The sequence below is a fragment of the Pristiophorus japonicus genome, chromosome 26 (assembly GCF_044704955.1).
Source record: "Pristiophorus japonicus isolate sPriJap1 chromosome 26, sPriJap1.hap1, whole genome shotgun sequence".
Taxonomy (NCBI): Eukaryota; Metazoa; Chordata; class Chondrichthyes; family Pristiophoridae; genus Pristiophorus; species Pristiophorus japonicus.
Window position 1 is genome coordinate 6,244,711 of NC_092002.1, and position 25,591 is coordinate 6,270,301.

General features: G+C 54.0%; 1 protein-coding gene across 1 annotated transcript in view; it reads left to right on the top strand.

The window, feature by feature from the left end:
- znf296 (zinc finger protein 296) overlaps window positions 1–19,834 on the top strand; it is a 47,694-nt gene extending 27,860 nt beyond the window's left edge. Inside the window, exons 3-4 of the mRNA XM_070867530.1 lie at window positions 11,417–12,429; window positions 18,920–19,834. Of these exons, the coding sequence (XP_070723631.1) occupies window positions 11,417–12,429; window positions 18,920–19,813 (1,907 nt within the window). The 3' untranslated portion in view covers window positions 19,814–19,834. The remainder of the gene's footprint in view (window positions 1–11,416; window positions 12,430–18,919) is intronic.
- The last annotated feature ends 5,757 nt before the right edge of the window (window positions 19,835–25,591 follow it).

Consider the following 25,591-nt stretch of genomic DNA (forward strand, 5'->3'; position numbering starts at 1 on the left):
TCCGCTGCCTGCGCTTGCTTTCTGCACGCTCTCGGCGACGAGACTCGAGACTCGAGGCGCTCAGCGCCCTCCCGGATGCACTTCCTCCACTTAGAGCGGGACTGGTCTTTGGCCCAGGGACTCCCAGGTGTCGGTGGGGATGTTGCACTTTTATCAGGGAGGCTTTGAGGGTGGTCCCTTGTAACGTTTTCTCTGCCCACCTGGGGCTCGTTTGCCGTGAAGGAGTTCCGAGTAGAGCGCTGGCTTTGGGAGTCTCGTGTCTGGCATGTGGACAATGTGGCCCTGCCCAGCGGAGCTGGTCGAGTGTGGTCAGTGCTTCGATGCCGGGGATGTTGGGCCTGGTCGAGAACACTTGATCAAGCAGAGCTACGTTCTTGAATGCATCCACTCTTGAGTAATACTGAGTCATTTTAACAAAAAAAACACCAGGTGTGGTACTAACACCAGGTGTGGTACTAAGCCAAACAGACCATGTTGTAAACCACCCCATGTGACTTTAATATCCTCATCCCTGTTTACAAATCCCTCCATGGCCTCACCCCTCCGTATCTCTGTAATCTCCTCTGGCCCCACAACCCCTCCCCACCCGAGATATCTGCGCTCCTCTAATTCTGCCCTCTTGAGCATCCCTGATTACAATCGGAATGCTTGCCTTTATTAGCCGAGACACACAATACAAGAGCAGGGAGGTTATGCTTGAACTGCATACAAAACACTAGTGAGGCCACAGCTGGAGTACTGCGTGCAGTTCTGGTCAAAGCATTACAGGAACGATGTGATTGCACTGGAGAGGGTACAGAGGGGATTTACCAGGATGTTGCCTGGACTGGAGAATTTTAGCGATGAGGAAAGATTGGATAGGCTGGGAACAGAGGAGGCTGAGGGGAGACCTTATTGAGGTGCATAAAATTATGAGGGGCCTGGATAGAGTGGATAGGGAAGGACCTGTTTCCCTTCGCAGAGGGGTCAACAACCAGGGGGCATAGATTTAAAGTAATTGGTAGGATGGTTTAGAGGGGATTTGAGGGGAAATTTCTCCACCCTGTGGGGGTCTGGAACTCACGGCCTGAAAGGGTGGTAGAGGCAGAAACCCTCACCACATTTAAAAAGTACTTGAAGTGCCGTAACCTACAGGGCTACGGACCGAGAGCTGGAAAATTGGATTAGAACTGGGTAGCTCTTTGTCAGCCGGCACGGACACGATGGGCTGAAATGGCCTCCTTGCGTGCTGTAAATTTCTATGATTCTATGAATCGCTCCACCATCGGCGGCTGTGCCTTCAGCTGCCTGGGCCCCAAGCTCTGGAACTCCCTCCCTAAACCTCTCCGCCTCTCTACCTCTCTTTCCTCCTTTAAGACGCTGCTTAAAACCGACCTCTTTGACCCAGCTTTTGGTCACCTGCGCTCATTTCTCCTTACACAGCTCGGTGACAAATGTTTTGTCTTATAATAAATCTGTGAAGCGCCGTTAAAGGTGCTATATAAATACAAGTTGTTGTTGTACTGAACCAGGCACACTAATCCCAGGTTCAAAGTCCCCTCAACTGGGAGCAGGGGCAGAAACAGGTCAACGGGGGTCAACCCAATGACTCTGCCACCCCCCCCCCCACCCCCTCTTGCCTTTGCTGGAAAGGGCTTGTGCTGCCTCTCACAGTCAAATATCCTGGTCGAGGTCTGGCCACTTGGAGGACAACCAGCCCCATGGAACGGGACCCCAGCCCCTCGAGCACCGGGCCGGGGTGGGGGGGGGGGGGGAGAAGAGGAGACGGACTTGACTACACAATTCACTGCCTGTCTTGAGTTACACGCTGCCGTGGTGGTTGCCCCTGGTTACCGGCCTAGCTGTAATCGCACACTACACAGGCCCAGAGCAACGCACCACAGTGTGATCTGAAGCGCTCAGTCGAGCTTTTGTTCATTTGCATATTAACATATGTCTCCAATTCCCCGAGGTGTTGTCTGTTCATTAATATTCCTCCTTGCTCCGAATCCCGGGACATCTCCCTGTGGAGTCATCCCCTCCCGCCACTGTTCATTGCTCAAATTAACGGGCGGGGGGGGTGGGGGTGGCAGAGAGGGGAAATTTGCATTTTTTAATTAGTCTGGATAATTATTTGCTGAATATTCATTCTGCCAACTCCCTCCGGACCCATCCCATCCGAAGGCCATCCAGGGCTCTGAGGAAATATTCCCGTCCCCGGAAGCCCTCAGCGCATTGCGGAATTGTCGAGGAGCACCTGTGTCATGTCCAGCGAGACCGGCTGCGGAAAAATAACACAAAACAAAAGGAAAATGATTAAAAAAAAAAAAAACCCCACCCCCCACCCCCCCCCCCCCCGCACGGTGAGGGGGTGTTTTTTTTCTTTCTTTCTTTGTGCGCGTCGGCAGGATATTCAGCTGCAGGGGCTTCACCACCCGAGCCTCACGCCTTCACCCGAGAGGTCGACGTTGCAGGATATCCTTCTGTTCCTCCGTTCTCCACACCCCCCCCCCCCTTCCCCCTTCCCCCCCTCCCTCCCTGCCCACGGACAAAGAGGCCTGTTACTTCCCCAGCATCTCCCCAGCTGATGCTCTGCCTGCGCTACGCGTCGGTGAAGGAACCTGGAACTGATCACAGTGTCCCCCTGTAACTCGTGCAGCCTTCCCCGGTGTTCTAGCCTGAATTAATCCCTCAATGTCATCATCATCATCATCATAGGCAGTCCCTCGGAATCGAGGAAGACTTGCTTCCACTCCTGAAGCGAGTCCTTAGGTGGCTGAACAGTCCAATACGAGAGCGACAGTCCCTGTCACAGACGGGACAGATAATGGTTGAGGGAAGGGGAGGGTGGGACTGGTTTGCCGCACGCTCCTTCCGCTGCCTGCGCTTGCTTTCTGCACGCTCTCGGCGACGAGACTCGAGGTGCTCAGCGCCCTCCCGGATGCACTTCCTCCACTTAGGGCGGACTGGTCTTTGGCCAGGGGCTCCCAGGTGTCGGTGGGGATGTTGCACTTTATCAGGGAGGCTTTGAGGGTGGTCCCTGTAACGTTTTCTCTGCCCACCTTTGGCTCGTTTGCGGTGAAGGAGTTCCGAGTAGAGCGCTTGCTTTGGGAGTCTCGTGTCTGGCATGCGGACAATGTGGCCCGCCCAGCGGAGCTGATCGAGTGTGGTCAGTGCTTCGATGCTAGGTAGGGGGTTTGGTGGTCATAGAATCACAGAAATTTACAGCACGGAAGGAGTCCATTTCGGCCCATCGCATCTGTGCTGGCCAATAGAGAGCTACCCAGCCTAATCCCACTTTCCAGCTCTGGGTCCGTAGCCCTGTAGGTTACGGCACTTCAAGTGCACATCCAAGTACTTTTTAAATGTGGTGAGGGTTTCTGCCTCTACCACCCTTTCAGGCAGTGAGTTCCGCCCCAGACCCCCACCACCCTCTGGGTGAAGAAATTTCCCCTCAAAGCCCCTCTCAACCTCCCTCCAATTACTTTAAATCTATGCCCCCCCCCTGGTTGTTGACCCCGCTGCGAAGGGAAACAGGTCCTTCCTATCCACTCTATCCAGGCCCCTTATAATTTTATACACCTCAATAAGCTCTCCCCTCAGCCTCCTCTGTTCCAAGGAAAACAACCCCAGCCTATCCAATCTTTCCTCATCGCTAAAATTCTCCAGTCCAGGCAACATCCTGGTAAATCTCCCCTGCACCCTCTCCAGTGCAATCACATCATTCCTGTAATGCGGTGACCAGAACTGCACGCAGTACTCCAGCTGTGGCCTAACCAGTGTTTTATACAGTTCAAGCATAACCGCCCCTGCTCTTGTATTCTATGCCTCGGCTAATAAAGGCAAGCATTCCGTATGCCTTCTTAACCACGTTATCGACCTGGCCTGCTACCTTCAGGGATCTGTGGACCTGCACTCCCAGGTCCCTTTGTTCCTCTACATTTCTCCGTGCCTATGTCCCCTGGTTGTTGACCCCTCTGCCAAGGGAAATAGGTCCTTCCCACCACTCGATCTAGGCCCCTCCTAATGTTACACAACTCAATTAAATCTCCCCTCAGCCACCTCTGTTCAAAGGAAAACAACTCCAGCCTATCCAATCTTTCCACGGAGCTAAAGTTTTCCCAGTCATAGAAACATAGAAAATAGGTGCAGGAGTAGGCCATTCGGCCCTTCGAGCCTGCACCGCCATTCAATGAGTTCATGGCTGAACATGCAACTTCAGTACCCCATTCCTGCTTTCTCGCCATACCCCTTGATCCCCCTAGTAGTAAGGACTACATCTAACTCCTTTTTGAATATATTTAGTGAATTGGTCTCAACAACTTTCTGTGGGAGAGAATTCCACAGGTTCACCACTCTCTGGGTGAAGAAGTTTCTCCTCATCTCGGTCCTAAATGGCTTCCCCCTTATCCTTAGACTGTGACCCCTGGTTCTGGACTTCCCCAACATTGGGAACATTCTTCCTGCATCTAACCTGTCTAAACCCGTCAGAATTTTAAACGTTTCTGTGAGGTCCCCTCTCATTCTTCTGAACTCCAGTGAATACAAGCCCAGTTGATCCAGTCTTTCTTGATATGTCAGTCCCGCCATTCCACGAATCAGTCTGGTGAACCTTCGCTGCACTCCCTCAATAGCAAGAATGTCCTTCCTCAAGTTAGGAGACCGAAACTGTACACAATACTCCAGGTGTGGCCTCACCAAGGCCCTGTACAACTGTAGCAACACCTCCCTGCCCCTGTACTCAAATCCCCTCGCTATGAGGGCCAACATGCCATTTGCTTTCTTAACCGCCTGCTGTACCTGCATGCCAACCTTCAGTGACCGATGTACCATGACACCCAGGTCTCGTTGCACCTCCCCTTTTCCTAATCTGTCACCATTCAGATAATAGTCTGTCTCTCTCAGTCCTGGCAACATCTCTCCTCAGCCTCCGTTGTTCCAAAAAAAGTCACCTCCGATAGAGAGAGAGAGGGATGGGTGGAGGTGCAAGGTAAGTGGGTGTGAGTGAGGATGTGCTGGGGTAGGGTCGGCAAGGCAGAGTGATGGGAGGCACAGCAGGATGAAGGCGAGTAGTTTTACACCAACGTTTCACGATCTACTGAGATCATTGATAGGTTTGCGCCCCTGGACCGAGGTCTTCGTGAGGACAAACCCAGCCTACCCGATCTTTCCTCATCGCCCACAGCTCTGTGGTACTGTAGAGGGGTGGGGGGGGGGGCAGGGGGAGGGGAGGGGGCCGGCAGGTGGACAGTGTCGCAGTTTTAGCCATGCCAGACACGAGACTCCCAAAGCAAGCAAGCGCTCCACTCGGAACTCCTTCACAGCAAACGAGCCAAAGGTGGGGCAGAGGAAACGTTACAAGGGACCACCCTCAAAGCCTCCCTGATAAAATGCAACATCCCCACCGACACCTGGGAGTCCCTGGCCAAAGACCAGTGACCGCCCTAAGTGGAGGAAGTGCATCCGGGAGGGCGCTGAGCACCTCGAGTCTCGTCGCCGAGAGCGTGCAGAAACCAAGCGCAGGCAGCGGAAGGAGCGTGCGGCAAACCAGTCCCACCCTCCCCTTCCCTCAACCACTGTCTGTCCCACCTGTGACAGGGACTGTGGCTCTCGTGTTGGGCTGTTCAGCCACCTAAGGACTCATGTTAAGAGTGGAAGCAAGTCTTCCTCGATTCCGAGGGACTGCCTATGATGATGATTTAGCTCAGCGCGCCCAACACCCAGCCGATCAGTCACCCCCTGCTTGGCGGGCTCGAGTTACACAGAGCAGGGCGTGAAGCCACAACATTCGAGCCGCAAGTGCAGAGGGCCACGAGCCGAGATGGGCAGGCGATGCAAACAGGGACTGTTCGTACACCGGGTGGATGGAGAGGATGTGGTCTGTCAACCACAAGACGAGGAAAGGTTCACTGTCGCAATGACTTGCAGGGCTTGCTGGGAATGACCGAGCTCACCCTCCCCCAGGTGCCGATTTCCATCGCTCCGTCTTCGGTGGCCGCACCTTCAGCTCCCTGGAGCCCCAAGCTCTGGAATTCCCTCCCTGAACACCTCCGCCACTCTCTCATCCTTTTAAGGCGCTTCTTAAAACCGACCTCTTTCCCTCCCCTAATATGTGGCTCGGTGTCAAATTTTGTTTGATATCATTCCTGTGCAGCTTTACAACGTTGAAGGTGCTATATCAATGCAAGTTGGTATTGACCTGTTGTGGTAGCAGTATTTTGCTGTTTGTCTGATATCTATTTAGCACATCTATTAATATTTTGCATCTGCACCCACTTCCTGTCCACAAAACCTTGTGTCTGGCTGTCACATTTTTGTCATAATTAAGTACAAAAGTTTTCCTCGTGTAGCCATTGGTTCTTCTGCCAATCGCCTTAAATCCGTGTCCCTCTGGTTCTCGACCCTTCCACCAATGGGAACAGTTTCTCTCGATCTGCTCTGTCCAGACCCCTCATGATGTTGAACACCTCGATCAAATCTCCTCTCAACCTTCCCTGCTCCAAGGAGAACAACCCCGGCTTCTCCAGTCTCTCCACGTAAGGAGATATTGGGACAGGTGACCAAAATCTTGGTCGAAGAGCTAAGTTTTAAGGAGGAGAGAGAGGCGGAGAGGTTTAGGGAGGGAGTTCCAGAGCTTGGGTCCCAGGCAGCTGAAGGCACGGCCGCCGATGGTTAAGCGATGGAAATTGGGGGATGTGCGAGAGGCCAGAATTGGAGGAGCGCAGAGATCTCGGGGTGGGGGGGGGGGGTTGTTGTGGGGCTGGAGGAGGCTGCCGAGATAGGGAGTGGGGCGAGGGCCATGGAAGGATTTGAACGCCTGGATGAGGATTTAAAATTCGAGGCGTTGCTTCTAAAAAGGGATTCTAAAAAGAGGCGATTCTAAAAAGGGAGGGAGAACAGCCAGTTGTTGTGGTGCACGTTGGTACCAATGACATAGGTAAAAAAAAGGGATGAGTTCCTACGAAATGAATTTAAGGAGCTAGGAGCTAAATTTAAAAAGTAGGACCTCAAAAGTAGTAATCTCGGGATTGCTACCAGTGCCACGTGCTAGTCAGAGTAGGAATCGCAGGATAGCTCAGATGAATACGTGGCTTGAGCAGTGGTGCAGCAGGGAGGGATTCAAATTCCTGGGGCATTGGAACCGGTTCTGGGGGAGGTGGGACCAGTACAATCCGGACGGTCTGCACCTGGGCAGAATTGGAACCAATGTCCTCTGGGGAGTGTTTGCTAGTGCTGTTGGGGAGGAGTTAAACTAATATGGCAGGGGGATGGGAACCAATGCAGGGAGATAGAGGGAAACAAAAAGGAGGCAAAAACAAAAGACAGAAAGGAGATGAGGAAAAGTGGAGGGCAGAGAAACCCAAGGCAAAGAACAAAAAGGGCCATTGTACAGCAAAATTCTAAAAGGACAGAGGGTGTTAAAAAAACAAGCCTAAAGGCTTTGTGTCTTAATGCAAGGAGTATCCGCAATAAGGTGGATGAATTAACTGTGCAAATAGATGTTAACAAATATGATGTGATTGGGATTACGGAGACGTGGCTCCAGGATGATCAGGGCTGGGAACTCAACATCCAGGGGTATTCAACATTCAGGAAGGATAGAATAAAAGGAAAAGGAGGTGGGGTAGCATTGCTGGTTAAGGAGGAGATTAAGGCAATAGTTCGGAAGGACATTAGCTTGGATGATGTGGAATCTATATGGGTAGAGCTGCAGAACACCAAAGGGCAAAAAACGTTAGTGGGAGTTGTGTACAGACCTCCAAACAGTAGTAGTGATGTTGGGGAGGGCATCAAACATGAAATTAGGGGTGCGTGCAATAAAGGTGCAGCAGTTATAATGGGTGACTTTAATATGCACATAGATTGGGCTAACCAAACTGGAAGCAATACGGTGGAGGAGGATTTTCTGGAGTGCATAAGGGATGGTTTTTTAGACCAATATGTCGAGGAACCAACTAGGGGGGAGGCCATCTTAGACTGGGTGTTATGTAATGAGAGAGGATTAATTAGCAATCTCGTTGTACGAGGCCCTTTGGGGAAGAGTGACCATAATATGGTGGAATTCTGCATTGGGATGGAGAATGAAACAATTAATTCAGAGACCATGGTCCAGAACTTAAAGAAGGCTAACTTTGAAGGTATGAGGCGTGAATTGGCTGGGATGGATTGGCGAATGATACTTAAGGGGTTGACTGTGGATGGGCAATGGCAGACATTTAGAGACCGCATGGATGAACTACAACAATTGTACATTCCTGTCTGGCATAAAAATAAAAAAGGGAAGGTGGCTCAACCGTGGCTATCAAGGGAAATCAGGGATAGTATTAAAGCCAAGGAAGTGGCATACAAATTGGCCAGAAATAGCAGCGAACCTGGGGACTGGAAGAAATTTAGAACTCAGCAGAGGAGGACAAAGGGTTTGATTAGGGCAGGGAAAATGGAGTATGAGAAGAAGCTTGCAGGGAACATTAAGACGGATTGCAAAAGTTTCTATAGATATGTAAAGAGAAAAAGGTTAGTAAAGACAAACGTAGGTCCCCTGCAGTAAGAATCAGGGGAAGTCATAACGGGGAACAAAGAAATGGCGGACCAATTGAACAAGTACTTTGGTTCGGTATTCACGAAGGAGGACACGAACAACCTTCCGGTTATAAAAGGGGTCGGGGGGTCTAGTAAGGAGGAGGAAATGAGGGAAATCCTTATTAGCCGGGAAATTGTGTTGGGGAAATTGATGGGATTGAAGGCCGATAAATCCCCAGGGCCTGATGGACTGCATCCCAGAGTACTTAAGGAGGTGGCCTTGGAAATAGTGGATGCGTTGACAGTCATTTTCCAACATTCCATTGACTCTGGATCAGTTCCTATAGAGTGGAGGGTAGCCAATGTAACCCCACTTTTTAAAAAAGGAGGGAGAGAGAAAACAGAGAATTATAGACCGGTCAGCCTGACATCGGTAGTGGGTAAAATGATGGAATCAATTATTAAGGATGTCATAGCAGTGCATTTGGAAAGAGGTGACATGATAGCATGGATTTGTGAAAGGGAAATCATGCTTGACAAATCTTCTGGAATTTTTTGAGGATGTTTCCAGTAGAGTGGATAAGGGAGAACCAGTTGATGTGGTATATTTGGACTTTCAGAAGGCGTTCGACAAGGTCCCACACAAGAGATTGATGTGCAAAGTTAGAGCACATGGGATTGGGGGTAGTGTACTGACATGGATTGAGAACTGGTTGTCAGACAGGAAGCAAAGAGTAGGAGTAAATGGGTACTTTTCAGAATGGCAGGCAGTGACTAGTGGGGTACCGCAAGGTTCTGTGCTGGGGCCCCAGCTGTTTACACTGTACATTAATGATTTAGATGAGGGGATTAAATGTAGTATCTCCAAATTTGCGGATGACACTAAGTTGGGTGGCAGTGTGAGCTGCGAGGAGGATGCTGTGAGGCTGCAGAGCGACTTGGATAGGTTAGGTGAGTGGGCAAATGCATGGCAGATGAAGTATAATGTGGATAAATGTGAGGTTATCCACTTTGGTGGTAAAAACAGAGACACAGACTATTATCTGAATGGTGACAGATTAGGAAAAGGGGAGGTGCAAAGAGACCTGGGTGTCATGGTACATCAGTCATTGAAGGTTGGCATGCAGGTGCAGCAGGCAGTTAAGAAAGCAAATGGCATGTTGGCCTTCATAGCAAGGGGATTTGAGTACAGGGGCAGGGAGGTGTTGCTACAGTTGTACAGGGCCTTGGTGAGGCCACACCTGGAGTATTGTGTACAGTTTTGGTCTCCTAACCTGAGGAAGGACATTCTTGCTATTGAGGGAGTGCAGCGAAGGTTCACCAGACTGATTCCCGGGATGGCGGGACTGACCTATCAAGAAAGACTGGATCAACTGGGCTTGTATTCACTGGAGTTCAGAAGAATGAGAGGGGACCTCATAGAAACATTTAAAATTCTGACGGGGTTAGACAGGTTAGATGCAGGAAGAATGTTCCCAATGTTGGGGAAGTCCAGAACCACAGGTCACAATCTAAGGATAATGGGTAAGCCATTTAGGACCGAGATGCGGAGGAACTTCTTCACCCAGAGAGTGGTGAACCTGTGGAATTCTCTACCACAGAAAGTTGTTGAGGCCAATTCACTAAATATATTCAAAAAGGAGTTAGATGAGGTCCTTACTACTAGGGGGATCAAGGGGTATGGCGAGAAAGCAGGAATGGGGTACTGAAGTTGAATGTTCAGCCATGAACTCATTGAATGGCGGTGCAGGCTAGAAGGGCCGAATGGCCTACTCCTGCACCTATTTTCTATGTTTCTATGTTTCTATGTTAACTGGGAGCCAATGTAGGTCATCGAGCACAGGGGGTGATGGATGAGCGGGAATCGGTGCGAGTTAGGACACGGGGCAACGAGCACAGGGGGTGATGGGTGAGCGGGACTCGGTGCGAGTTAGGACACGGGGCAGCGAGCACAGGGGGTGATGGGTGAGCGGGACTCGGTGTGAGTTAGGACACGGGACAACGAGCACAGGGGGTGATGGGTGAGCGGGACTCGGTGCGAGTTAGGATCCGGGGCAGCGAGCACAGGGGGTGATGGGTGAGCGGGACTCGGTGCGAGTTAGGACACGGGTCAGCGAGCACAGGGGGTGATGGGTGAGCGGGACTCGGTGCGAGTTAGGACACGGGTCAGCGAGCACAGTGAATGATGGGTGAGCGGGACTCGGTGTGAGTTAGCACAGGGGGTGATGGGTGAGTGGGACCTGGTGCGAGTTAGGACACGGGGCAGCCGAGTTTTGGATCACCTCTAGTTTACGTAGGGTAGAACGTGGGAGGGTAGAACGTGGGAGGCCAGCCAGGAGTGCGTTGGAATAGTCAAGCCTAGAGGTAACACAGTCACAGATGAAATCAGGGATGCCCGTGAGGGCAAAATTTGAGGGGCGTAGAGATCTTGGAGGGCTGGGGGGCTGGAGGAGGTTGCCAAGATCATCATTGTCATCATAGGCAGTCCCTCGAAGCGAGGATGACTTGCTTCCACATCGAAAAGGGCCGAGTTCACAGGTGTTTCATTCAAGGAGCTAATATTCCAGATCCCGAACTACATCCTGAAGGGTGGAAGATGCGTGGATTTTTTTTAGGCGTTGCACACCAGCCACCACACGGGGCTTGACAGAGCTAGGTCTGGGTCCAGTGGCGAGGGTTAACCAGGACGACTGGAGACCAGCTCTGCTGCACGGACCTAGTGCGCGCACACACAGAGCTAGGGAGGGATTTGAACACGAGGATTTGAAATTTGAGGTATTGCCCCAGAGCCAGTGTAGGTCAGCGAGCACAGAGGGCGAGTTAACCTCACTTCCTCTGAAGGCAACACTTGGCCTTGACTTGTGAGTACGGCAACGTGATTGGTTTCTAACAATCGATGTGTCTTTCCTGTTCTCAGATGAGATGGAGCCTGCTTATTACATCTGCAACTCGTGCAAGGAGCCCTTCTCCAGTGCCTGGTTCCTCCTTCGCCACGCCCAGTACAGCCATGGCCTTCACATCTACATGGAACTGGACGACACCGAGAGCCTGCCGGCGGCCCCAGGGCCGGGATCCTCGCCGTCGGCTAGCGCCGATCGCCCGCCCCACCCGTCGCCCGCCTCCGCCCTCAACGGCAGCCCCTTCGAGGGCGCACGGGGGCCCGAGCCCCCCTTTCGCGGCCGCTCGCCCTCCGTGCTCTTTCCCCCGCCCCTGCGCTGCCCGCCCGACTACAGCGACAGCGGCTCCGAGGAGGCGGGGGTCGTTGGCGCCCCGGCGGGGGTCGGGGGTCGCGCCCCCCCCCCCCGCCGCCCGGCCCAGCAGCAGCAGCAGCAGCAGCCCTTCCCCCTCCGCCTCTCCGGGGCGGCACGGAAGGAGATGGACTTTTCCCGCCGGCTGCGCAGGCTGGCCGGCGATTCCCGGCGGCCCTTCCCGCCCTTCCTGCCCGCCCCTTCCCCGTCCCCACCCCCGGCCGCCGTCCCCCTCCCCCCTCCCTCCGCCGCCGCCGCCCGCCAGCGCTCGCCCCACGGCCGCAGCAAGGAGTGCGAGTTCTGCGGCAAGAGCTTCAAGTTCCCCAGCAACCTGGTGGTTCACCGGCGCAGTCACACCGGCGAGAAGCCGTACCGCTGCCCCTTCTGCGACCACGCCTGCAGCCAGTCCAGCAAACTGAAGCGCCACATGAAGACCCACATGCACCAGGCCGCCATCTTCAACGGCTGGTCGCCCGCCGAGCGGGGCATCAAGGAGGAGGAGACGTCGCCCGCGGCAACCGCCGCCACCGCCTACCGCTACCGGGCCCACCCCGCGGCCGGCCGGGACAACGGCGCCTGGGAAGACCCCGACGAACGAGACCGGCCGCAAGGCCCGAGCCGGGCCTACGCACTTCACGGCATGAGCTCGCTGCTGGGGGGCCAGGAGGAGCTGGACTTGAAGGTGAGCAACACGACTTCCGTTCCCCTCCCCCGTTCCCGACCCTCGGTTCTGGCACAGCACCGAGCATAAGATAGATAGGTAGAGTTTTAACCAATAAGGGAATTAAGGGTTACGGGGAGCGGGCGGGTAAGTGGAGCTGAGTCCACGGCCAGATCAGCCGCGATCTTGTTGAATGGCGGAGCAGGCTCGAGGGGCTAGATGGCCTACTCCTGTTCCTAATTCTTATGTTCTTATAAGAATTAGGAGCAACAGTCGGCCATTTGGCCCCTCGAGCCTGCTCCGCCATTTAATACGATCATGGCTGATCTTTGACCTCGAACTCCACTCTGGCATCGTCTCAGAGTAAGGGGCCGCCCTTTTAAAACTGAGATGAGGAGGAATTTCTTCTCACAGAGGGGAGGGGTGAATCTGTGGAATTCTCTGCCCCAGAGAGCTGTGGGGGCTGGGTCATTGAATATATTCAAGGCGGAGATAGATAGATTTTTGAATGATAAGGGAGTGAAGGGTTATGGGGAGGGAAGTGGAGTTGAGGCCAAGATCAGATTAGCCATGATCGTATTGAATGGCGGAGCAGGCTCGAGGGGCCGAATGGCCGGCTCCTGCTCCTATTTCTTATGTTCTCGTGTTCCTTTACTATCCCCATATCCCTCGATTCTCTTAATATCCAAAAACCTATCGATCTGTTTTGAATATACTCAACGACTGAGTCTCCACAGCCCTCTGGGGCAGAGAATTCCAAAGATTCACCACCCTCTGAGTGAAGAAATTCCTCCTCATCTCAGTCCTAAATGGCCGACCCCTTATCCTGAGACTGTGTGACCCCTGGTTCTAGACTCCCCAGCCCGGGGGAAACACCCTCCCTGCATCTACCCTGTCACCCTATAATAATTTTGTCTGTTTCAATGCCTCTCATTCTTCTAAACTCTGAAAGGCGGCCATTCAGCGCATCGTTCCTGTGCCGGCTCTGTGACAGAGCGATCCAAATCAGTCCCATTCCCCCCTGCCCTTTTCCCAAGCCCTGCTAATGTCTCCCTTTCAAGTTTTTATCCCCTTCCCCATTTGAAAGTTACTATTGGATCTGCTCCCACCGCCCTTGCACAACAACTCGCTGCGTAAAAATAAATTCTCCTCATCTACCCCTCTGGTGCTTTTGCCAATCACCTCAAATCTGTGTCCCCCTGGTCACCGACTGTCCCGCCACAGGAAACAGTTTTTCCTGATTCACTCGGTCAAAACCCCTCGTGATTTTGAACACCTCGACCAAATCTCCTCTCGACCTTCTCTGCTCCGAGGAGAACAACCCCAGCTTCTCCAGTCTATCCCCGTCACTGAAGTCCCTCACCCCTGGAACCATTCTGGTAAATCTTTCCTGCGCCCGTCTCTAAGGCCTTCACATCCTTCCTCAAGTGCGGGGCCCAGAATTGGACACACTGCTCCAGTTGGGGCCTAACCCAGTGTTTTATACAGGTTCCAACATTGGTGGAGGGGGAGCGAGTGTAGGTTATTAGTTAGCAACCAGTAGTGGGAGCATTGGACAATGTCCTTTCCCTAGTCCAGAGAAAGCGGAGGCCAATTATAATGACTGAAAGAACTTGCATTTATATAGCTCCTTTCACAACCTCGGGACGTCCCAAAACGCCTTACAGCCAATGAAGTACTTTTTGGAGTGTAGTCACCGTTGTACTGTGGGGAAACGTGGCAGCCAATTTGCGCACAGCAAGCTCCCACAAACCCAGATAATCTGTTTCAGTGGTGTTGATTGAGTGATAAATATTGGCCCCAGGACACCTGGGAGAACGCCCCTGTTCTTCTTCGAAATAGTGCCGTGGGATCTGAGGGAGGGGCCGTCTTTCTGATGAGACGTTAAACCGAGGCCCCGTGTGCTCTCTCAGGTGGACGTAAAAGATCCCATGGCCACTATTTTGAAGAAGAGCAGGGGAGTTCTCCCCGATGTCCTGGGGCCAATATTTATCCCTCAATCAACATCACAAAAACAGATTATCTGATCATTATCACATTGCTGTTTGTGGGAGCTTGCTGTGCGCAAATTGGCTGCCGCGTTTCCCACATTACAACAGTGACTACACTCCAAAAAGTACTTCATTGGCTGTAAAGCGCTTTGGGACGCCCGGTGGTCGTGAAAGACGCTATATAAATGCAAGTCTTTTTTTTCCATGCCTCAGTCGGTGCTGAGTTGGCTTGTGACAGGCCCGAGGAGTGAAACAGTTTGCCTCAGCACCCCTGAAGCTAGAGGTGGGCGAAAAAACAGCCCAGAGACTCTGTTCCTGAACACTGTCCAGTGACGGCGTGTGTGAGAGTGTATGTGTGTGAGAGGGGAGGGGGGGCGCGTGTGTGAGAGGGGGGGGGGGGCGCGTGTGTGAGAGGGGGGGGGGGGCGCGTGTGTGAGAGGGGGGGGGGCGCGTGTGTGAGAAGGGGGGGCGCGTGTGTGAGAGGGGGGGGGCGCGTATGTGAGAAGGGGGGGCGCGTGTGTGAGAGGGGGGGGGCGCGTGTGTGAGAGTGGGGGGGGGGTGTGTGAGAGGGGGGGGCGCGTGTGTGAGAAGGGGGGGGGCGCGTGTGTGAGAAGGGGGGGCGCGTATGTGAGGGGGGCGCGTGTGTGAGAGTGGGGGGGGGGTGTGTGAGAGGGGGGGCGCGTGTGTGAGAGAGGGGGGGCGCGTGTGTGAGAAGGGGGGGCGCGTATGTGAGGGGGGCGTGTGTGTGAGAGAGGGGGGGCGCGTGTGTGTGAGGGAGGGCGCGTGTGTGTGAGAGGGGGGGACACGTGTGTGTGAGAGAGGGGGGACACGTGTGTGTGTGTGTGTGTGTGTGTGAGAGGGGGGGGACGCGTGTGTGTGAGGGGGGGGACGCGTGTGTGTGAGGGGGGGGCGCGTGTATGAGAGAGGGGGGGGGGCGAGCGTGTGTGTATACCTAGTGTGTGTGTGTGTATACCCAGTGTGTGTGTGTGTGTGTATACCCAGTGAGTGTGTGTGTACCCAGTGTGTGTGTGAGTGTGTATACCCAGTGTGTGTGTGTGTGTGTGTCTGTGTATACCCAGTGTGTGTGTGTGAGTGTGTATACCCAGTGTGTGTGTGAGTGTGTGTGTATACCCCGTGTGTGTGTGTGTGTATACCCCGTGTGTGTGTGTGTGTGTATACCCAGTGAGTGTGTGTGTGTACCCAGTGTGTGTGTGAGTGAGTGTGTGTGTACCCAGTGTGAGTGTGTCTGAGTGTGTATACCCAGTGTGAGTGTGTGTGTATACCCAGTGAGTGTGTGTGTATACCCAGTGAGTGTGTGTGTATACCCAGTGTGTGTGTATATACCCAGTGTGTGTGTATACCCAGTGTGTGTGTGTGAGTGTGTATACCCAGTGTGTGTGTGTGTGTGTGTGTGTATACCCAGTGTGTGTGTGTGAGTGTGTATACCCAGTGTGTGTGTGAGTGTGTGTGTATACCCAGTGAGTGTGTGAGTATGTATACCCAGTGTGTGTGTATACCCAGTGTGTGTGTGAGTGTGTATACCCAGTGTGTGTGTGTGTGTGTGTGAGTGTGTGTGTATACCCAGTGAGTGTGTGTGTATGTGTGTGTGTGTGTGTGTGTGTGTACCCAGTGTGGCCTGGGTTGGGGACAGGCTCGAGCTGACCCTTACTATCTAGGGGTCATGTGTAAATATGATAGTGTAGCTGTGGTGCTGGGCAAGCAACCCCGGAGATCGTGAGTTCAAACCTCCGCCCCCTCCCCCAACCACGGCCAGGTTGTGAAAGTGAATCCGATAAATCCGGCCGCAGACCCAGGAAGGACTGACGGTGGAAGACACCGGGATCGGCTCGAGAGAGAGAGAGAGAGAGAGAGAGAGAGAGATAAGCCCGGTCTGGCCTATTGTGTCTCAGTGGGCAGCACTCTCTCGCCTCTGGGTCAGAAGGTCGTGGGTTCAGGTCCCACTCCACAGCCTTGAGCACAGAAATCCAGGCTCGACCATCCCAATGCAGTGCTGAGGGAGTGCTGCATTGTCGGAGGTGCCGTCTTTCGGATGAGACATTAAACCGAGGCCCCGTCTGCTCTCTCAGGTGGACGTAAAAGATCCCACGGCCACCATTGTGAAGACCAAAAGAAAAAAGAACGACTTGCATTTATATAGCGCCTTTTCCAACCACCGGACGTCCCAAAGCGCTTTACAGCCAACGAAGTACTTTGAGTGTAGTCACTGTTGTAATGTGGGAAACGCAGCGGCCAGTTTGCGCACAGCAAGCTCCCACAAACAGCAGTGTGATAATGACCCAGATAATCTGTGATGTTGGTTGAGGGATAATTATTGGCCCCAGGACACCGGGGAGAACTCCCCCTGCTCTTCTTCAAAATCCCTCAAGAAAATACTCATTACTTAAAAAAAAAAACATTATCTGGGTCATTATCACATTGCTGTTTGTGGGAGCTTGCTGTGTGCAAATTGGTTGCCGCGTTTCCCACATTACAACAGCGACTGCACTCCAACAAGTACTACCTTGGCTGTACATGTATGACGCTTTGAGATGCCCTGAGGTGGGGAAAGGCGCTTTATAAATACAAGTCTTTATTTTCCTGGAGATGCCAGGATAATCCTGAAAGCTTGGCAGCATTGTGGTTGACTGTTGATGTCCTCCCACGCAGCCTGGAAAGCCACTGGATTGTAAAATCACTACACATAAGGATGGGGCCTTGTCTTTATTTGTGTTTTCTTGAGAGCAAATGTTGAGAAATGTACTCGAAGAATGGGCACTTGAGTGCAGTACGGGGGCGGGACTGGTGCTGTGTAACCCAGACACCGAGGAACAGTCAGAGTGTGCAGGAGTTGGGGGGTGGGGGAGGCCCGTAAAGGAAAATCACGTTTACAGTCGTCCAGGACTGAGTCCAGGAATGAACGTCAACATTTATCTCGCGGTGTGCTCAATCACGGCATGTGGGTGTCGCTGGCAAGGCCCACCATTTATTGCCCATCCCTGATTGCCCCTCGAAGGTGTGGAGCCTTATATACAACTGAGTGTCTCGCTCGGCCATTTCAGAGGGGCAGTTCAGAGTCCAACCACGTTGCTGTGGGTCTGGAGTCACGTGTAGGCCCAGACTGGGTTTTGTTGGATTATATGGGCACCGGGGAAAGTGCAAAAAAAAAAAAGAAGATTTATCAGGATGAGCGGTTCTAACTATCAGGAAAGATGGAGTAGGGGCCCGGTCTGTCTCCTCTTTAGAACAGGGAAGGCTGAGGCGAGACCCGATGGAGGTCAAGATTGTGAAAAGGCTCGATAGGGTAGATGTAGAGAAGATGCTTCCCCTTGTGGGGGAAGACCAGAACTAGGGGGCCATCAATATCAGACGGTCACTGATGAACCCAACGGGGAATTCAGGAGAAACCTCTTTACCCAGAGAGCGGTGAGAATGTGGAACTCGCTGCCACAGGGAGGGGTTGAGGCGAATAGTATCGAGGCATTTAAGGGGAAGCTGGATAAACACATGAGGGAGAAGGGAATGGAGGGTTATGGTGATGGGGTGAGATGAGGAAAGACGGGAGGAGGCTCGAGTGGAGCATAAACGCCGGCACGGACTGGTTGGGCCCAATGGCCTGTTTCTGGTCTGGATAGATTCATTGTCATTCTCGGTAACCCGGTCCAACTGGTTCGGCAAGTCGTCAGCTTAAATCCTCCTCTGTACCTCAGCCTGTGCTGTGTTTACCTGTTTCTGTGCTGTTAATGTCATGTAAAATGAGAGGGCCCTGGTCCTTGGTGATAGGAGTTTGGGGCAGTCTGAGGGAACGTTGGTATAGCTGTAATGGTACCCGACCAGTAATCCCGAGGCCTGGCCCTAATGATCCAGAGACCCGAGTTCTAATCCCACCCCGACAGCTGGGGAATATAAATTCAGTTAATTAAATAAATCTGGAAGTCATCATCATCATCATCATAGGCAGTCCCTCGGAATCGAGGAAGACTTGCTTCCACTCCTGAAGTGGGTTTTCCGGTGGCTGAACAGTCCAATACGGGAGCCCCAGTCCCTGTCACAGGTGGGACAGACAGTGGTTGAGGGTAAGGGAGGGTGGGACTGGTTTGCCGCACGCTCCTTCCGCTTGGTTTCTGCACGCTCTCGGCGACGAGACTCGAGGTGCTCAGCGCCCCTCCCGGATGCACTTCCTCCACTGAGGGCGGACTGGTCTTTGGCCCCAGGGACTCCCAGGTGACACACCGCTCTCTGGGTAAAGAAGCTTCTCCTGAATTCCCCATTGGATTTATTGGGGACTATCTCGTACTGATGGACTGCAGCGGTTCAAGAAGGCGGCTTCCCGAGTGGGGCAATTAGGGAGGGGCAATAAATGCTGGTGACGCCCACATCCCGTGTCCGAATAGTTTTTTTTTTTAAGATGGGAGGAGGCCCCCCCCCGCCCCTGTGTGGGATGCAAATGCCGGCCTGGATCGGCCGGGCCTGTGTCTGTCCGGTGCGACGTTAATCCTAACTCGACTTGTGTCTCCCGACAGATCAAGGTGCTGAAGGAGGAGCCCGAGGATCCGCAACTCGGGGAGGAGAGGGGGCAGTTGGAGGGGGAGGGGCCCGTGTCTGACTCTGAGCCCTTCCGCGGCGAGGAGGAGGAGGAGGAGGAGGAGGAGTTTGCTGCCGGCGGGAGCGGGGCATCACCGACAACGATGGGCCTGGCCAATGGCTTCGGCTTCCACGCCAAGCGGCCGCTGGGTCCGCCCTTGGGCCCCGGCCTGTTGCGGGCGCCCCTCAAGCCGGTGAAAGCCGAGGAGGAGGAGGAGGAGGAGGAGGAGGAGGAAGAGGAGGAGGAAGATTTCCTCGACGACGAGGCCGGCCGGAACTACTACTCCCGTTGGCTGGCGGACTGCGCGGCGTCCCGTCAGCACCAGCACCACCACCACCACCGCCAGCCGCAGCGCCCGTTGCCGAGGGCCACCGCGGCCGCCGCCGCCGCTTCACGCACCTCCCCCTCCTCCGAGAACTCGGCCGACCGCGCCGGCTCCTGCTCCTCCACCCCGCCGCGGGACATCTCGGCAGACAGCGGCACGGCCAGCGGGCACAGCACGCCGAAGCGGCTGGGCGGGGCCCGGGGGGCCGGCGACAGCCACCGGCGCAACACCTGCGAGTTCTGCGGCAAGGTCTTCCGCAACGCCAGCAACCTGACGGTCCACCGGCGCAGTCACACCGGCGAGCGGCCTTACCGCTGCGAGCTCTGCACCTACGCCTGCACCCAGAGCAGCAAGCTGACCCGCCACATGAAGACGCACATGCAGCCCGGCAAGGAGGTCTTCCGCTGCCACGCCTGCAACATCCCCTTCAGCATCTACAGCACCTTGGAGAAGCACATGAAGAAACGGCACAGCCAGAACCTGCGGGAGGCCCAGCTCTCCAACTAAGGGAGGCATCGCGGTGGGGGCGCTGGGGAGGTTGCGTGGGGGCCTGGGGATAGTTGCGTGGGGGCCTGGGGATAGTTGCGTGGGGGCCTGGGGATAGTTGCGTGGGGGCCTGGGAAAAATTGCGTGGGGGCCTGGGGATAGTTGCGTGGGGGCCTGGGGATAGTTGCGTGGGGGGCCTGGGAAGGTTGAGTGAGGGCCTGGGGATAATTGCGTGGGGTTCTGGGGATAGTTGCGTGGGGGGCCTGGGGAGGTTGCGTGGGGGCCTGGGAAAAATTGTGTGGGGGCCTGGGGATAGTTGCGTGGGGGCCTGGGGATAGTTGCGTGGGGGCCTGGGGATAGTTGCGTGGGGGCCTGGGGATAGTTGCGTGGGGAGGCTGGAAAAGTTGCGTGGGGAGGCTGGGGAGGTTGTGGAGGGGGTAACGTCTCTCTGGGGTAGAATGACGTAGGGAGCACAAAGACCAGCATAGACCTGTTGGATCGCGTGTCTTGCAATCAGAGGATCAGGGGCCGAGTTTGAGACTCGAGTCCCTCTGGTCTCTTGGTGTGGAATTACATCGATATGGACCTGTTGGGGCCCAATGCCCAATGGCAGGATAGTGCTCCCCTCGCTCACCATGTGCACGAGTTGCCTTGGGTTTTACAGCACAGAAGCCATTCCCCCCCCCCACCCCCCCCAACCTTGCTTCATCTTGTCCCTTCCACATTCTATTCCTTCCTCCCTCCCGTCCTTCTCCTTAAGGGCCTCTACGCTATTCCCTCCCCCCCACCAAGCACTCCCGGTTGTAGCGGGTTCCACGTTCTCTGGGTAAATCTCCTGAATTCCCCATTCGATTTATTGGAGGCGGGGGGCTCCTGTCTCTGCGCTGTAACATCCGAGACCGAGGAATTTTCCTCCTCCCATTACGCCTCCCAGTGTTTGGGCCTTTTGAAATTTTCTTTGGAGTAAAGGCGTTCAACATCGTGACCATAGTAACCGGTGGGGAGAAAGCCCCTTAACGACCAAGAGCAAAGCGATGAGATCTCAAGAGACTCTGGGCCAATTTTTAGCCTCCCTTGGAGCCATTCCTGGGCCTCTTGTAAATGGATGGTTGTGGGGGAAGGGGAATGGGGTCGGCAGGTTAGGGGGGGTGACTGAGGGGGGGGGAGAGGAGGAAGGGTAGAGTTGAATGACTGGCACATTTCAGGAGAGGAAGAGCACTATTGAAGTAGGCAGAGAGACAATGGTTGCCCACGCTTTGTCTGTCCCAACCGATGGTTGCATCAACGAGAGGGGGGGAATCTTCACCGGGGGAAGGGGAGGCCAGCTCTCAAATCCGCCGTGTCAGCATCATTTTTTTGGGGGGGGGGGCTCGTTGTGGGAGGAGGGAGACGTCGCTCGAGGGGAGTGCCTTAAAGCGAAACGCAACTCTCCGGGCGAAATTCTCCAGGAGAAGCAACCCCAGGCTGGGCAAGAGAGAGGGATGGATGGAGAGAGGGATTAACGGAGAGACTTAGAGAGAGAGAGAGAGGGGAATGGATGGAGAGGGGAATGGATGGAGAGGGGAATGGATGGAGAGAGAGCAAGAAGACGGGGAGAGAGAGACGGGGGGAGATAGAGAGAGAGATGGAGAGAGAGAGACGGAGAGAGAGTGAACCTCGCTCCTGCACACGGAGTGCTCATGGGGCTGTGGCCAGGGCGAGAGGCGAGAGTTTCGGCACAGGGGTAGGGGGTGGGCACGGGGGAAGGGGTCTCCTCTCTCCCTCCCCCCAACGCCCCGCTGACACCGCAGGCGATTCTGAAACACTCCCAGGATGTGTCCCTGTTTCTCGGCCTTCCACAGTGGGGGCACTGAAGCATTTCTCTCCACATCGCATGTATTTAAGGCAGGAATCCATTTCCCCGCCCCCCCCCCCCCCCCAAATTCTTCAATGCCATCTGTGTCGGTGGCTTGTGATGGGGCGATCAAGCAAGGGAGGGAATGTGCCCAGCTTATGGGGCTAGCCAACCCTGATTGGACAGATCCTTGAATAGTCTCATCACATGACCTCCCGTTCCAATTGCTCCGCCCCTGCACTCCCGCCATTGGCCGTCCATCCTCAATCGGAGAAGAGAGCGTTCACTTGCCAATTGGCCCCGCCCTCCCCAGCCAATTGGCAAGTGAACGCTCTCTTCTCCAATTGGATGCTTCTTGGCACTCAGGTTTTTTTTCCAATCTCCCAATACTTTTATAACTAAGTTAAAACAAAAGTGTTCAAAGAAAATAAAAGGAACACATTTTTTTTGTTGCGAAATGACCCGATAATCTTTCTCCCTGGGGGTTTATTTGCTCCACAGCGGAGTCCTGGAGATCGATTCTTCAATTCCCGGAGACTCCAGGGCAGCCCCAGAGAGGTCCCAAGCTCCCATCCCCTGGTCTGTCGGAGCGGCCGTACTGAGGGAGCGCCGCACTGTCAGAGGTGCTGTCTTTCGGACGAGACGTTAAACCGAGGTCCCATCTGCTCTCTTAGGTGGGCGTAAAAGATCCCGTGGCACTATTTACAGAAACATAGAAAGTAGGTGCAGGAATAGGCCATTCGGCCCTTCGAGCCTGCACCACCATTCAATATGATCACGGCTGATCATGTAACCTCAGTACCCCTTTCCTGCTTTCTCTCCATAACCCTTGATCCATTTAGCTGCAAGGGCCACATCTAACTCCCTTTTGAATATATCTAACAAACTGGCCTCAACAACTCTCTGTGGTAGAGAATTCCACAGGTTCACAATTCTCTGAGTGAAGAAGTTTCTCCTCATCTCGGTCCTAAATGGCTTACCCCTTATCCTTAGACTGTGACCCCTGGTTCTGGGCTTCCCCAACATCGGGAACATTCTTCCTGCCCAATCCCGTCAGAATTTTACATGTTTCGATGCGATCCCCTCTGATTCTTCTAAATTCCAGTGAATATAAACCTAGTCGATCCGGTCTTTCTTCATATGCCAGTCCTGCCATCCCAGGAATCAGTCTGGTGAACCTTCGCTGCACTCCCTCAATAGCAAGAACGTCAGATCATGACACCCAGGTCTCGAAGAAAAGCAGGGGGAGTTCTCCCCGGTGTCCTGGGGCCAATATTTATCTCTCAATCAACATCACTAAAAAAAGAACAGATTATCTGGATCATTATCACACTGCTGTTTGTGGGAGCTTGCTGTGCGCAAATTGGCTGCCGCGTTTCCTACATTGCAACAGTGACTACACTCCAAAAGTACTTCATTGGCTGTAAAGTGCTTTGAGGCGGCCTGATGGTTGTGAAAGGCACTATAGAAATGCAAGCCTTGCGCTTTTTTTTAAACCTAACAAATACCCATCGATTGACCCCCCCCAGGTCAATTTTGGGGGAGTGAGTTCTCGATTTCCACTACCCTTTGTGAGAAGGATTGCTGCCTGATTTCACGGCTGAATAGCCTGAATTTTAAAACTGCGCTACCTCCCGATTTGGGTTTCCCCCCCAGCGGAGATTACATCGAGAGAATAATCTAGTACAGGAGTCCAGGGGAACAGCCCTGCTCCTCTGACAGAATTAACAGCCACGTAACTTCAGTTTCTCTCTCTCTTTCTCCCCTCCCCCCCCCCCTCAACTTGCATTTATATAGCACCTTTAACGTAAAACCTCCCATGGTGCTATTCACAGCAGCGATTATCAGACGAACTTTGACCCCGAGCCATTCTAAGGAGATATTGGGACAGGTGACCAAAAGCTTGGCCAAAGAGGACGGTTTTTAAGGAGGGGAAGGAGGCGGAGAATCACACAATGGAATCATAGAACGGTTACAGCACAGAAGGAGGCCATTCGGCCCATCGAGCCCGTGCCGGCTCTCTGCAAGAGCACCTCAGCCAGTCCCACTCCCCCTGCCCTTTCCCCGTAGCCCTGCAAATATTCCTCCTTCAGGTACTTATCCAATTCCCGTTTGAAAAGCCGCGATTGAGTCTGCCTCCACCACCCTCTCGGGCAGCGCGTTCCAGATCCTAACCACTTGCTGCGTTTAAAAAAAATAAAATGTTTAGGGAGGGAATTCCAGAGTTTGGGGCCTAGTCGGCTAAATCCTCAACCGAGTCCCTCAATTGTTTCAAACACCGTGTAACGCACTCTCTTTTTTCACGGGTTCGAGCCACGTCACACCCTGGCCCCCGACTCCTGCCCCCTCCGTGGTTGTCGGGGGAACCTGTGCTGAGGGGGAACTGGCCGCCTCCATTACCCTCTCACACCCCCCCCCCCCCCCACGCCAAGTGGGAGGGAGAGTTGTTCATTCCAAGGCATCCCTGCCCTGATCCTCACCGGCCCACTCCAGCAGAGCCCCCCAGGAATCGGTCACGCACTAAACCCAGCCCGGGGGCGGGGGGGGGGGGGGGGAGATTGAAAATAAAAACTACTGGTGCGGGAGCGTCAATGACCAGAAAGTGCCCAGAGGGGAGGTGAGCGAGGGTGGTACAGTTAGGTGAGTTAGGGAAAGGAGGCGATAAAGTCGGCCAGGATTCCCCCCTCCCCCTGGCCCCGTCACTGCCCAAAGACACTGGCTGGAATGTGCGTCCGGGAGAGGGAGGAAGGGGGGGGGTGGTGGAGACCTCCAGTTGTGAGGCCATCGCTGGACGAATAGCTTGCAACCTCACCCGGACCTGGAGACTGGGCAGTGTTGCGCGGGTTGGTGGGTGGGAGGGGGGGGGGGGGGAGAGGAAGAGGCAGCAGGGCTAGAACATCACCCGGGAAAGAGAGAGAGCGGGGGGGGGGAGGTGGGCACATTACCTTGGCCACACTGCGTCCATTGCACTGCCTGATTGGGCGATGTGGCGGTGATGATACGGAGGGGGCTGGGGGCTTGGCGGACGAGGCATCCATCGAGCGAGGGAGCGGGGGCGGGAATCAGTCGGTTGGCGGTTTTGCAATCGGAGAGATGGGCCAGATTTTTTTTTTTTGTCGGAACGTCTCCTTAACCGTTGTATTTTTAAAAAAAAAAGGTTGTGTACATTTTTTACACGGTCCAAAGGAGCGAAGCAATTGTGTTTTTTTTTGTAACGTATTTCGGGCTGAAAGCAGCCCGGGGGGGGTTTTGGGGTGGGGGGGGGAGCGTCTGGTGGGCTCTGTGGTTTGGGAACGGCCGCGTTTTGTATGACTATTGCCCCATTTTATATTACCAGTGTTTCTGTGATAACTGTCGTGTGGGGTCTAGGTTGGTGTCAAACACAAATTATAATGAAAAAGGAAAAAAACACGAGTGGGGGAAGAGATTAAAAAACACATTATTTGTTGAATGTCGCATTGTTTAATATTGTTAATTCAAACTGGCATGTTCAGGGGGCCTAAAGTTGCAGTGAAACTGTACAATTTTGTTTGCCAGACAGCACTGACCACGTGTTTTACTTTATTGCTTTTTTGGGGTTGTGGGATTTATCCTGACTTAATGTTTGTAGGGAATCCATTAGAGCTGGGCTGTCTTCCTACACGGGTGGGCTGAGGGCAGGGGGGGGGGGGTGGGTTAAGGGAGTGTGATATTTAGCAGTGTTGTCACTGGGTTACGGGTACAGGATAAAACATCACACACACACACAACAGGCCTCAATCCGTTCGCCTCCAACCTCCGCCCTCTGACCCCCATCGGAGGCCTCCCTCGGCTCCAATCTCCGCCGCACTCTCTCCGAGTCAGAGGGCCACGGGGTCCAGGCCCCCACTCCGGAGACTCGAGCGCAGAATCCAGGCCCCGACACTCCCCCCCCCCCTCCCCAGCATCAATACTGATTGTCCCCACCCCCTCAGGTGGTCAAATAA